General features: G+C 36.9%; 1 protein-coding gene and 1 non-coding gene across 5 annotated transcripts in view; one reads left to right on the forward strand and one right to left on the reverse strand.

The window, feature by feature from the left end:
- Nucleotides 1–12,231, reverse strand: part of MAP4K3 (mitogen-activated protein kinase kinase kinase kinase 3) — a 184,293-nt gene that overhangs the window by 75,443 nt on the left and 96,619 nt on the right. For all 4 annotated transcript variants that reach the window (XM_040224684.1, XM_040224687.1, XM_040224685.1 and 1 more), the window contains exon 4: nucleotides 5,514–5,578. In XM_040224684.1, the coding sequence (XP_040080618.1) occupies nucleotides 5,514–5,578 (65 nt within the window). The remainder of the gene's footprint in view (nucleotides 1–5,513; nucleotides 5,579–12,231) is intronic.
- LOC120852378 lies at nucleotides 4,220–4,326 on the forward strand. Its single transcript, XR_005718552.1, has one exon. It is a non-coding gene; the product is annotated as a U6 spliceosomal RNA (small nuclear RNA).

The raw sequence follows: 12,231 nt of genomic DNA on the forward strand, positions 1-12,231 counted from the left end.
AGCTCCATGAGGGCAGGAATTTAAAAAAATCTGATTTGCTCATTGTATCCCCAGCGTTTAGAACAGTGCCTGGCATGGAAAGGCTACTGACTAAATGTTCGCAGAATGAATAAAACAGTGAAATAGTCAATGAAATTAATTTACATTTTCATTTTTTACACCTGATCATAATACCTCTTAAATGTTAAAGAAAGCACAGCCAAGATGTCTAACTAGTTTTTATTAAAACTTAAAAAAAAAACAAAACTGACATAACATGTATTATTGGCTAAGTTAAAAACAATACTTTTCCCCTAAAATTATTTGCTTTATAGATGTAAAAGCACACATGTTCACTATAAAAAATTTCAATCAACAGTTAGGTCTCTTCCTGATTCAAACCACTATTACTCAATAATAAACAAAATCAACAGTGTGGCCTATCTCTACCCAGTGACTTTATACACAGATGTTTTATACAGTGCAGGTAGGCAGTGCACACACACATGAACATAAATGGAATCATATTACACATACAATTCTGAAACTTGCCTTTTTTACTTATCACGGACGTCTGTCCATCTCTCTCTCTCTCTCTCTCTCTATATATATATATATATATATATACTATATATATATAGTTTAATCATATCATAATATTTGAATAGTATTTCCTCTGTGTGCATCTGCTGACTATGAAAAACATTCAAACAGTTTTTTTCTTTTTCACTATTAAATCACTTTAGAATATAAGAAATAAGTTACGCGGGAGAAACTATTCTAGAAATTGAATTAAATCCCAATGATGAAATCATATACTAGATAGTGATCTCCCACTTACACAAACTTAAACGTTTTGTAAAAATGTGTAGTTCAGACTACTTGTATTTTACAACTGGGAGAGAAGAATCTACTTCATTTAGACTCTTTTAGGGACAAGGCTAAATTTCAATGTCTGAGGATAAACCATACAGTAACTAGTTTCTGTGGTTTATAAGCCTATTCTCATCCAGTAAGAAAGGCCTTCTTGACAAGTCTGTTCCCACAATATGACAAATAAGGTAACTTGAAAACCCTGAAAGTAACATCAGGTAAACATTTTAAAATAATTTTTTTAAATGCCTAGCTAAGCTCATAAATAGTAAGACACTTGCCCAGAAGCCAAAAGCAAAAAGAGAAATGAAAAACAGAATGGTAAAAATGTCAAATATTCTAGCTGTCTCTTAGGAGAAGGCCAATCTTAGTAAGCTATGGCTTTAGTTTTATCCCCTACATGAGCACAGAAGGAAAGGTTATAGGTCTGCAAAGGAAGAGTTAAAACAAACACCCACATAAAACCAGAATCCTCAAAGGGCTACATCATCATTAAAGTAGCAGATAAGCACCAGGAGATGACTAGGGATGTGTCATGGCCCTGGGATCTGGACAGGGGAAAAAGATATCTTTTCTTGGAATTCATAAGGTTGCTTCTTCACTGAGGTTTAGAGTTCAAATATATATCGAAAACAATGAGGCCACTGGAGCCCTGGGGAAAGAATCCAATATTGTTGAAAGGACACACTCTTTAAAGTCATATGGAACTCCCACTGAAGATGATCTCAAAATTATGAAATGAATGAGAAAAAAATTCAACATAAATGTTTTAACAGAGTGTAGAAAGTTGTTAAAGGACAACATCAAACAGAAAAAAAAAATGTTCAATGAAAAACAGAGACCAAAAAATCTATTATGTTGCAACAGTATAAAGTTCTAATGTTAGTTCTGCAAAGAAAAGTAAACAAAAGGAGAGAAGGATTTGCCCCATTGCCCCCAGCCATGTGGTCAAAAATATGTCCATGAATTCTTTGATGCAGCCCCCTCAAGAGCTGCAACTTAATTCCCTTCCTGAGAGTGGGCTGGACAAAATGACTTGCTTTTAAAGAACAAACTGTAATGGTAGTGACAGAATACAACTTCTAAGACTACATCATAAAAAGTCTGTGGCTTCTTCCTTGCTCTTTGGGATCATTTCTCTCAGCTGCCATCCTATGAAGAGACTCAAGCTGTCCTATGGTAAAATCTACATGGCAAGGAACAGAGACCTCCTGCTAATACTGATGTAAATGAATTATCTAGAAAGTAAATCCTTCAACCTTAGTCAAGCCTTCAGATGACTACAGTTCCAGGCAAGAGTTTGACTACAACTTCATGAGTGACCATGAACTAAAACCACCCATTTTAGCAGACATTTGGTTCTGCCTAAAACCTCTGTAAGCCTTTCGATTCACACCAAAAGGTTCTTGGTATTTGTTCATATTTGGTCCTGCCCACAATGTCCTTAAGGCATTTGGTCCATGCTAAAAGATGACTATATCAGGTCCTGTATAAAACCATGTGGCATGAACAAATACGCTCACTGCACAGGACCAAACCGCAAGGACTTTTTAGTACGGACCAAATGTCTTATGCATGTTTTGGCCTGTCCTACAAGGCAAATCACCCAATTAAGCCATTCTTAATTCTCGACCCTTAGTAACTGTGAGATAACAAATGTTTGTTTTAAGACAACGAATTTTAAGATCATTGTTGCACAGCAACAGATAACTAATATGGTTCACCTTTTAAGAAGATTTAAACTTAAGAAAATCATACTGAGTAGATGATGGAATTAAGGACAGTAAGAAAAAAATATAAAAATTCACTTAATGGTACTTTAGAAATAGAGAAATATTTTTTAAAAAGCCGCTTTAGTAAAAAAAATTGCATAATGGATCAGAATATAATTTGTATATGCCAGCAAAGAAACAAACAAAACCCCATAAACACTGTGGTTATTACAAAAGTAGAACATCTCTTTGACCAAACAAGGTAATCCGGCATATTTTATGGAATGACAACATGATGAGAGAGAGAGAGAGGAGGAAACAGACATACACACACACAGAGAAATGGAAGTACACGATTTATACGGTTATGTGAGTAGACAGCACTGTAGACTGCAGCCAAAGAGAAGTATACATTGCCCTGAGGAGGTTACTTGGTAGAAACCTAGGTGAAATCAAAGGCGTGAATGCAGAGAAAGAGGGTCTGGAGCTGTGTATAAGCATGTATATCCTCAGCATGTATGTCTGACAGCACCCAGTGAAGTGAAGTGAAAGTCGCTCAGTTGCGTCCGACTCTCTGCGACCCTGTAGACTATACAGTCCATGGAATTCTCCAGGCCAGAATACTGGAGTGGGTAGCCTTTCCCTTCTCCTGGGGATCTTCCCAACCCAGGGATCGAACCCAGGTCTCCCGCATTGCAGGAGGATTCTTTACCAGCTGAGCTATCAGGGAAGCCCCTGACAGCACCCAAGTTAATACAAAATTATTTCTTCCATAGATTCTTCATAAACCAATCAGCACCAACAAATTCATATTACTATGTCATCTCCATCAGAAGGTTGATATGGAAAGATAACATGACAACCTGTTTCTGTTAACTGGCTTTTCCTAATGAAGAAAGCAGAATCAGACATCTGAGATGAATCATACATATCTGATGAAATTATGAAGCAATCTAAGACTGAAAAATAAGTATGCCTCAAAAAACTAAAGGTGTAAAAGAACAGATGAAAAATTGCAAGAAAAGAGTAAGACAAAAAATTGAAGGAGACCTGCAATAGAATCAATTTTTAGAAATGAAAAATACAGTCACCAAAAATTAAAACCTAATAGATGTACTTATCACATGTGTACAATCAGTGAACTGGAAGATGGCTATGAGTATCCTCAGTGTTCTGAGGGGCTAAAAACTGGAAAATATGAAGGCGACTTTAAGAGACATGGAATGGAAATTCTAGAAGGAGCAATCAGAGAAACTGAAGGAGAAACTATTTGAAGAGACAGTAATTAGCCATTGTCAGATTTGATAAAAGAACTAAATCTCATAGGTAAGCATTTTAAGTCCCAAGCAGGAAAAGTAATCTACATTTAGATACTAGAAACACCAGAAATGAGAAAAATCTTAAAAGTAATTAGAAAGAAAGGAAGATTACCTGCCAAGGATCAATAGTTAGCAGAAGGTACCAACAACTGCAGAAACTAGAGGACAATGGTCCAGTATCTTTGAAATGCTGACAGAAAACATCTGCCAGGGGATAAAATGTGCCTATGTCTGCTTAATCTATCATTTAAGAATGAGGATCAAAGACTGAGTTTATCACCAGGAGATTTAGTTGAAAAAAACTTCAGAAAGAAGGAAATTAAATCAGTAAGTGTGGTGCTCGCTTCGGCAGCACATATACTAAAATTGGAACGATACAGAGAAGATTAGCATGGCCCCTGCGCAAGGATGACACGCAAATTCGTGAAGCGTTCCATATTTTTAAAAAGACACAGATGTGTATAGCGGACTTTTGGACTCAGAGGGAGAAGGAGAGGGTGAGATGATTTGGGAGAATGGCACTGAAACATGTATAATATCATGTAAGAATCGAATAGCCAGTCTATGTCCGATGCAGGATACGGCACGCTTGGGGCTGGTACACGGGGATGACCCAGAGAGATGTTGTGGGGAGGGGGGTGGGAGGGGGGTTCATGTATGGGAACGCATGTACACCCGTGGTGGATTCATGTCAATGTATGGCAAAACCAATACAGAATTGTAAAGTAAAATAAAAGATAAAAATAAATAAATAAATAAATAAAAATTAAAAAATAAATAAATCAGTAAGTGTGGAAACCATAGCAGAGAAATTAGTCCAAGTGAAGACAATAAAGGGGGAAAATAGCTTTTAAAATTTATAACAAACTTCCAGAAACACTATGTTCTGTAATGCAAATGGTGCCAAATATTTTTCAATTTTCACTGAATCAAAATGTTATTAATAAAAAGGAAAAAATTCTCAAATACAGAGAATAGCCACACTTAATAAAAAACATTCTCAGAAAATTAGTAACTTTTCATGAAGCAGAAATACTCAATATTCTCATGTTTTTCCTTCTGGCCTTTTTAAGTTCCCTGCCCAGGGATCGAACTCATGCCCCCTGCAGTAGAAGCAATGAGTCTTAGCCACTAGACTACCCAGTGAGTCCCTCTTTCTGGCTTTCGAGGCTCTCTGGATCTGATCCCAGACACACCCCAGACAGTGAGAGAGATCTTGAGTCACACCTTCATGTCACTCTGCTGCTGCTTCACCCCCAGGAGCACACATTGCTCTCTTCCTTGTACCCAAAGTTCACTGATCTTTTAAAGACCAATTTAAAGCCCATTTTCTTCATTACACCTTCTAAAACACTTCTGGAAAATCTATCATTTCCTGTTTCCTATTCCAACTGAACTAACTATATATAAAATGCCTTCTTTAGAATTAGCAAATAATTCCACTGCATGCAGCTTTCTAACTTAGAGAGCAAATGATCCTTTTGCCTATATATATCTTAAATTTCCTTATGTATCCATATAGTATAATGATAAAACATACTTTCCACAAAACATTGATGTTTAATATAGTAAATAACCGTATTTTAAGAAATTCTACTTAATCTCTTTAACATACAACTTTTGGTCTTACCATGATAAATATCCTGTAAGGAACCACCTCCGCAAAACTCCATGCAAATCCAAAGTTTATCTCGCCTATAAAAAGAAAATAAGCATTATCACATTTTCATGATTAAAACTACTTGAAGTAACAAGTATTTGAAGGCTATAATGTTAATACCTTGAAAAAAATGACATAAATGCAATGTGCTATTTAAGAGAGAAGCTAATCTCTATAAGTAAACCAATCTTCGATACTTATGTGCTATGTAACTCAACCTAAGGTTTTAATTCTTAAAATACACCTTTTGTAGGATATAAAGATGTCATCCAGCACATTCAAATGAGATAAAATGTCCCTTTAGTTAAAAACTTCCTTTCCATCAGTTATCCATCTACCTTATGACTGTATTATAAAAGTTAAATGCTAATTAGAAGGTTCATACCAAAAATTATATAGAATATTTATCACACAGAATAGCAATACATCTTAAACTACATCACTTTGAGGGCGCTCTTATCAACAAAACAGACAAAATGTAAATTTTACCCTCATATCTAGACTCAACAAAGATCTTTCCAAAATAACCTTTGTTAAAAATTTATCACTTAGAACAAAAGAAAAGAAAAAAAAACTATCACTCACTTGTCTTTAGTAGAATTTCTCTTTCACATTTACATTATAAGACAGCATAATCATAAGTCACAGGAGAAATAATTAGCAAAGAAATAATTGCTTATTCCTTTGTTCATTCCTTTGTTGAATCATTAATTACTTCATCTCAAAACGTACCAGGAAATGTACTATTCTTGGGGGGCAGAGATGCAATAGAAAGTCTCTGAATTCAGCAAGCTCAGTCTAACACAGAAGATTTTGCCTTCATAATATGTGTCTCTCTTACCCCTGTATCAATAGTGCCTAGGTATCCAGTAAATGAGTGTTTATTCTATAAATGAATGAATACATGAGTGATTGAAAGAATAAACAAATTGATTAGATCCAGGGTTGGCAAACTATGGCCAGTGGGCCAAATCTAACCTGCTGCCTAATTCTGCATAGACCAGGAATTATGAATGGTTTTCATATTTTTAAATGGTTGGGGGAGGGTTGTCAAAAGGTTTCTTGACATGACAATTATGTGAAATTCAAATTTTTGTGTCTGTGTAAAGTTTTATTGGAACACAGTCAAACTCGTTCACGTATATATTATCTGTGGCTGTTTTTTGTACTAAAAGCAAAGGTGAGCTATTCTGATAGAAACACACAAAATCCACAAAACTTAAAGTGTTTATTTACTATATGGTCATTTACAGAAAAGGTCTGGTGACCCTTGGAAGGGATTATAGTTTGATTAATCAACAATCTGGCCTTGTATAAGTTCTGCAAGAACCTAGAGGTAAAATAACTAGCAAAGTTAAGGGATATTTAAGGGAGGAAAAAACATTTGAGTTGGATCTTGAAGTTAAAGTAGGAACCCACTGCCAAGAGACATGGAAAAGGTCTCTGCAAAAGAATGAAACTCTGAAAGAAGACCCACATTTAAGAGACTGTGGATGATTTAGCATGAGCTGAACTCAGGCTACCTGAAGAGAGAGTGCAAGACATGAAGCTAGGTCATACTGTCAAACAGCGGTCTGTGGATGCCTTGGTTTAGTTACCTTCATCTGGGAGGTCTCTAGTTTGTCAGTGTCTCTTAAAATGTGGCACCCAGAGTTAAGTATTATTCGGAGTAGTGCATGTAAAAAGTGAAAGGCGCTCAGTTGTGTCTGACTCTGCGAAATTCTCCAGGCCAGAATACTGGGGTGGGAAGCCTTTCCCTTCTCCAGGGGATCTTCCCAACCCGGGTCTCCCACATTGTAGCCAGATTCTTGACCAGCTGAGCCACAAGGGAGGCCCTCAGAGCAGTACATGAACAGTATACTAACAAGTGGAGCTGCTGTGAGGAGTGGACACGTATGGCAGTGCTGGTATGATGGAGCAGATCTGAGTGGTGAGCTGACCTGGCTGGGTACGATGGACCATGCACCATGTAGCAAGCGAACACAGCCTGTTAAGAGTGTGGTCAGCACACAAGAGAACAAACTGCCATGATTCTACAAAGTAGAAGAGAGTGAAGCCCAGCGAAAGAAACCAGAACCTCACATTTACAGGTGGTCCACGCACCGATGAAACTGAGACATGGAAGCTGATGGTGAAGTATGACCTAGCTGGGCTTCCTAGGTGGCTCAGTGGTAAAGAATTCACTTGCCAATGTGGGACACGTGGGTTTGATCCCTGGGTTGGGAAGATCCCCAGGAGAAGGAAATGGCAACTTACTCCAATATTCTTGACTGAGAAAGCCCATGGACAAAGGAGCCTAGCAGGATACAGCCCATGGGGTCACAAAGAATCAGACACGACTTACTGACTAAACAACAAGAAGTGAGGTTACTAATGAGCTTAAGAAGAAATTTTTCCACTGGTGACTTGAATAGCACTCTAAGTATACTGCTCAGAATTACCATAAGACTCAGGCAAGTCCGTCAACCAATATTCTTTGAAATGATGCTAAGACTATAATTCAATATGTATAATGCAGGATTTCATAGCCTGATCTCTCTAAACTGAATCCTTTCTTTAGGACAATGGTTCTCAAAGTATGGTCTGGGCCCTCTAAGAGTGCCAGAGATCCTTTCAGTGGGTCAGCAAGGTTAAACCCATTTTCATAACAACACTAAAAATTACTTGCCCTTTGCACTCTTTTTTGAGAATACAGTGGAGTTTTGCAGAAGTGAGATGATGATGTCAGTCCTCTGATGGCTACTGGGATATGTGCTTATGTATTCTTGTTCAAATGCTTCTCAGGTTTATTTCTAATATAGCAAGTATCAATAGATATGATCCATAGAAACCAAAGCTCTTTGGGGTACTCAATAATTTTTAAGAGTGCAGAAAAAAATGAGTTTTCAGACCAAAATGTTCTGAGAACTACGGCTCTAAAATATTTTCGCATCTGCTGCACATGAATCTGATGTAAAATTCCTGTTGCAAGTGATTATGCAGACAGGCAACAGGGACTCCTCACATCTTACAAAAACCGGCTGAACGGTTGTTCTGGGATCTGCTTAGGATAAACAGAAATAACATGTAAACTGCTTAGTAAAGGACCTCGAATTTAATAAGCCCAATAAACATTAAGCCATTTCTACTTCTTTTCTTATATTTCATCTTATTGGGCAGTTATTTACACTGCTTACATTGCTCCTAGAACTAAGAGAAGGTGTAAATAGATAAAACTGCCCTTTTCTTTTTTAAGAGGAAAAAAAAATAGAAGAGAGATGGGAGTGATCTGATGTAACTTCTTACTAAAGTTGTGTTAATCACCACTTCCTTCTTATAAGTACTAATTATGTGATTAATTATCTTAGATGCTTGTTGGGGACAGATTACTGACAAGTTTAATGGTCTATATTTTCTAGAAATCACCTTTCCTTTCCAAATTGGTCAGTGATGATCACTGATCTTTTGACATCTCTCCTATTCGTCAAAAGGCACTCACTGACAGTGGATGACAATCATGTCTCCTATATTTTCAGTACAGTAATGAGATATACTTTATATAAATCTAAAAAGGCTTGGATTCATGTAAAGTGTCTAGTATTCTATAATTGTCTACTCATCTATCTGTGCTTCAATTCTTTTTTAATAATGCTTTTCCTACCCTTGCTACTTTGAAAACAATTCTCCTTTAGTAAAGAAAATGGATATAGGAAATGAGTTCTCTGCTTTTTAACATATTTCAGTATTACACCACCCTCTCCTTGAAGCTGGTCTACTCCTTTGCCTACCTTGCTTAAAAGTACAATTTTCTCTTCATTCTATGTGAAATGACTTTCCAACTTACAGACTGAGGAAAAAAACTGTAATAATACACTTAATATTTTACTTTTCAAGAGGTCTAAAATACTTCACCTTTATAACTCTCTATTTAGTTAACTCTATTATAAAAATTGCTAGAATATTCTGAGTTTATTAGAAAAATGACTTCCATCTGTTCCACGAATGTCTCTCTTGTGATGGTGAATCTTCATTTGCTTTTGGTCATTCACCAAGCCATCTGTCTAACAGGAAAGAACTTGAATCACATTAGTCCACTTTATGCAGGCCAATAAAATATAAAATCTTTGTCCCTGGGTATTTGGGACTGAAATACAATTAATCACTGAGGTAAATATATGTGTCTCTTAATTCCCTAACTCAACAAATCCTTAGAATTCTTCTTTCTTATCCTCTAAAATCATTGGACTATTTGACAAGGAATAGAAAACTAAATAGGGGTAAAATTCACTATTCTCACCTTCTAGTTCAGTGTTTACTAGAATATATATTTCGTTGAAGAGTTTATCATTTCTATCAATACAACACACCTTTTAACCTTCCAATACTGATTGAAAAACTAAGCATAATTATTTATATATTTGCCCAAATATAACAATGTTTTAAAAGAAAAAATGTGAGCATGATCACCAAGGATAAACAGCTCTTGAATGTCTGCTACAAACTGGCACACCAAGTCATTCCTCGCACCCCATGTGAAAAATATAAAGTTCACTAACTGCTGGGTGTTTTAATTTAGGATAACTTATTTTAATGTGAGCTGAATTTAAAATGTTTTGGTTCATTTTAAAACATATGCAAAAAAAAAAAATGACTGCCTTCCAAAAAGGTATATGGAACCCATCCACCTGCTTCCCCTTTAACAATGTGGGGTAGCTATGTATTCAGGGGATACAAGGTGACCTATTTTTCTGTAATTCTACCTAACAAGTCCCAGTTTGGCATAATATCTGAGCAAGAATGGATCATAGGACAGCAGCTCTATGTGAAGCATGCTCCCTCAAAATTAACCGCTGGACAGTGAAATGAGTTTTAGAAATGTCATATATTAGCCTTCTCTTGGAAATTAACAATGTCACTGATATTTAAAGGGCTCTGAGAAAACCAGTGGGGTTGGGGGATACAGGGTACAAGGAGAAATGGAAGGAGGAGATGCAGGAAAAGGAGGAAAGCATGGGGAAACGCGGATGAAGAGAAGAAAAGGGGGAGGATGGGAAACAGAAAAAGCTGGAAAGGGGAGAATGGAGAGAAGGAGGAGGAAGGAGAACAAACAGCAGAAGGGGAGAGAGAAGACGAAGAAAAAGAGGAGATACAATTTCTCTGATTTGCTTCGCCCCCAAATTATTTTTTCCATAAACCCACATATGAGCACCCCTCAAAACAAATGTTCGGTAGAAATACCCCAGCAATACTGGTGTAAGAAAGTACCTTGTAAGGTAGTTCCATCAAATCTCTCACACTTAAAGAGGACCATTAGGCATAACCTGGTGAAATTCGAATGAAATATCTTAGTTTAACTGATAGTTTTGTATTAAAGCTAATTTCTTAAGTTTTAACAAATATCCCAGGGTTATGCAAGATGTTAATATCAGATAAAGCTGAGAGAACTCTCTGTACTATCTTGGCAACTTTTATGTAAATCAAACATATTCCAAAATTAAGTTTCTTTTTTTAAAAAACAGTGTGTGTGCTAAGTCGCTTCAGTCATGTCTGACTCTTTGTGACCCCACGGACTGTAGTCTGCCAGGTTCTCTGTCTCATTCTCCAGGCAAGACTACTGGAGTGGATTGCCATGTCCTGCTCTAAAAAAGAGAGTAACTAGGTATAAATTAAACTGACTTAACTGTAATTTTAATTTTCATAGTGTGAACATTCAAAAAGGCATTTTTAGTTAAGATTCTGTGGTTTCCTTGGTGAGTCCTCTCTCTGGCTCTAGAAAAAAAATTTCTTCCACTTTCTGTACAACTCAAGAGACTACCATCTCTTTCTTGGATTACTGTAATAAATATACTGTATAAAATTAACTGACTGCTTGTCTTAATCTCCTACACGCCAAGTCCCTCCCCTACAGAATATACTATCTCTGAGTTAAAGCCTTCCAACAAGTAGCTCTACACTTATAGCTCTTAATTAAGGCATAAAAGCTTTCTTTCTTTGCATAAATCTCCTCAGCCTTACCTTCTGAACTACACCCTTTCCCCTTAAGCTTTAATGTGAGATGATTAGCTGTCTCCTGAACACTTCATGGTTTTTTCATGCACGCATTTCCTTTGTCAGAAATTATAATCTTCTATACACATGCACACACCACAGTAAATGCTTACTAACCCTTTAACACCATTTGGGAATCATATCATTCAAAGAGCTCTGACTCGCTTTGGCAAAATCAGATCCTCTACCATCTTTACCACTTTGTAACTTACATCAAAATGATTATTGTACTTAGCATACTGCGTGCTAAGTCCCTTCAGTCATGTCTGACTCTTTGCTATCCAACAGCCTATAGCCTGCCAGCCTCCTCTGTCCATGGGATTTTTCAGGCACACATACTGGAGTGAGCTGTCACTCTCCAGATCTTCCTAACCCAGGGACTGACCCAGGCCTCTCATGGCTCCCGCACGGCTCCGCCCTGGCAGGCAGGCTCTTTACCACTAGCACCACCTAGAGGGCCCCACCTAGCACACCATGTTGCAATTTGCTCATGTTTGTTTTTTCTATTCAATAATAAGATCCTTAAAGGCAAGGGCTGTTTTATCTATCTTAACATCTCCAGAAATCAATACAGCACTCCAGACATGCTAAGAAATAACATAAAAATACTTTGTAAGTGGTGGTGATTTATAAGTATATTATTACTGTAAATTAAATTATG

The sequence above is a fragment of the Oryx dammah genome, unplaced genomic scaffold (genome assembly GCF_014754425.2).
Source record: "Oryx dammah isolate SB20612 unplaced genomic scaffold, SCBI_Odam_1.1 HiC_scaffold_25, whole genome shotgun sequence".
Taxonomy (NCBI): domain Eukaryota; kingdom Metazoa; phylum Chordata; class Mammalia; order Artiodactyla; family Bovidae; genus Oryx; species Oryx dammah.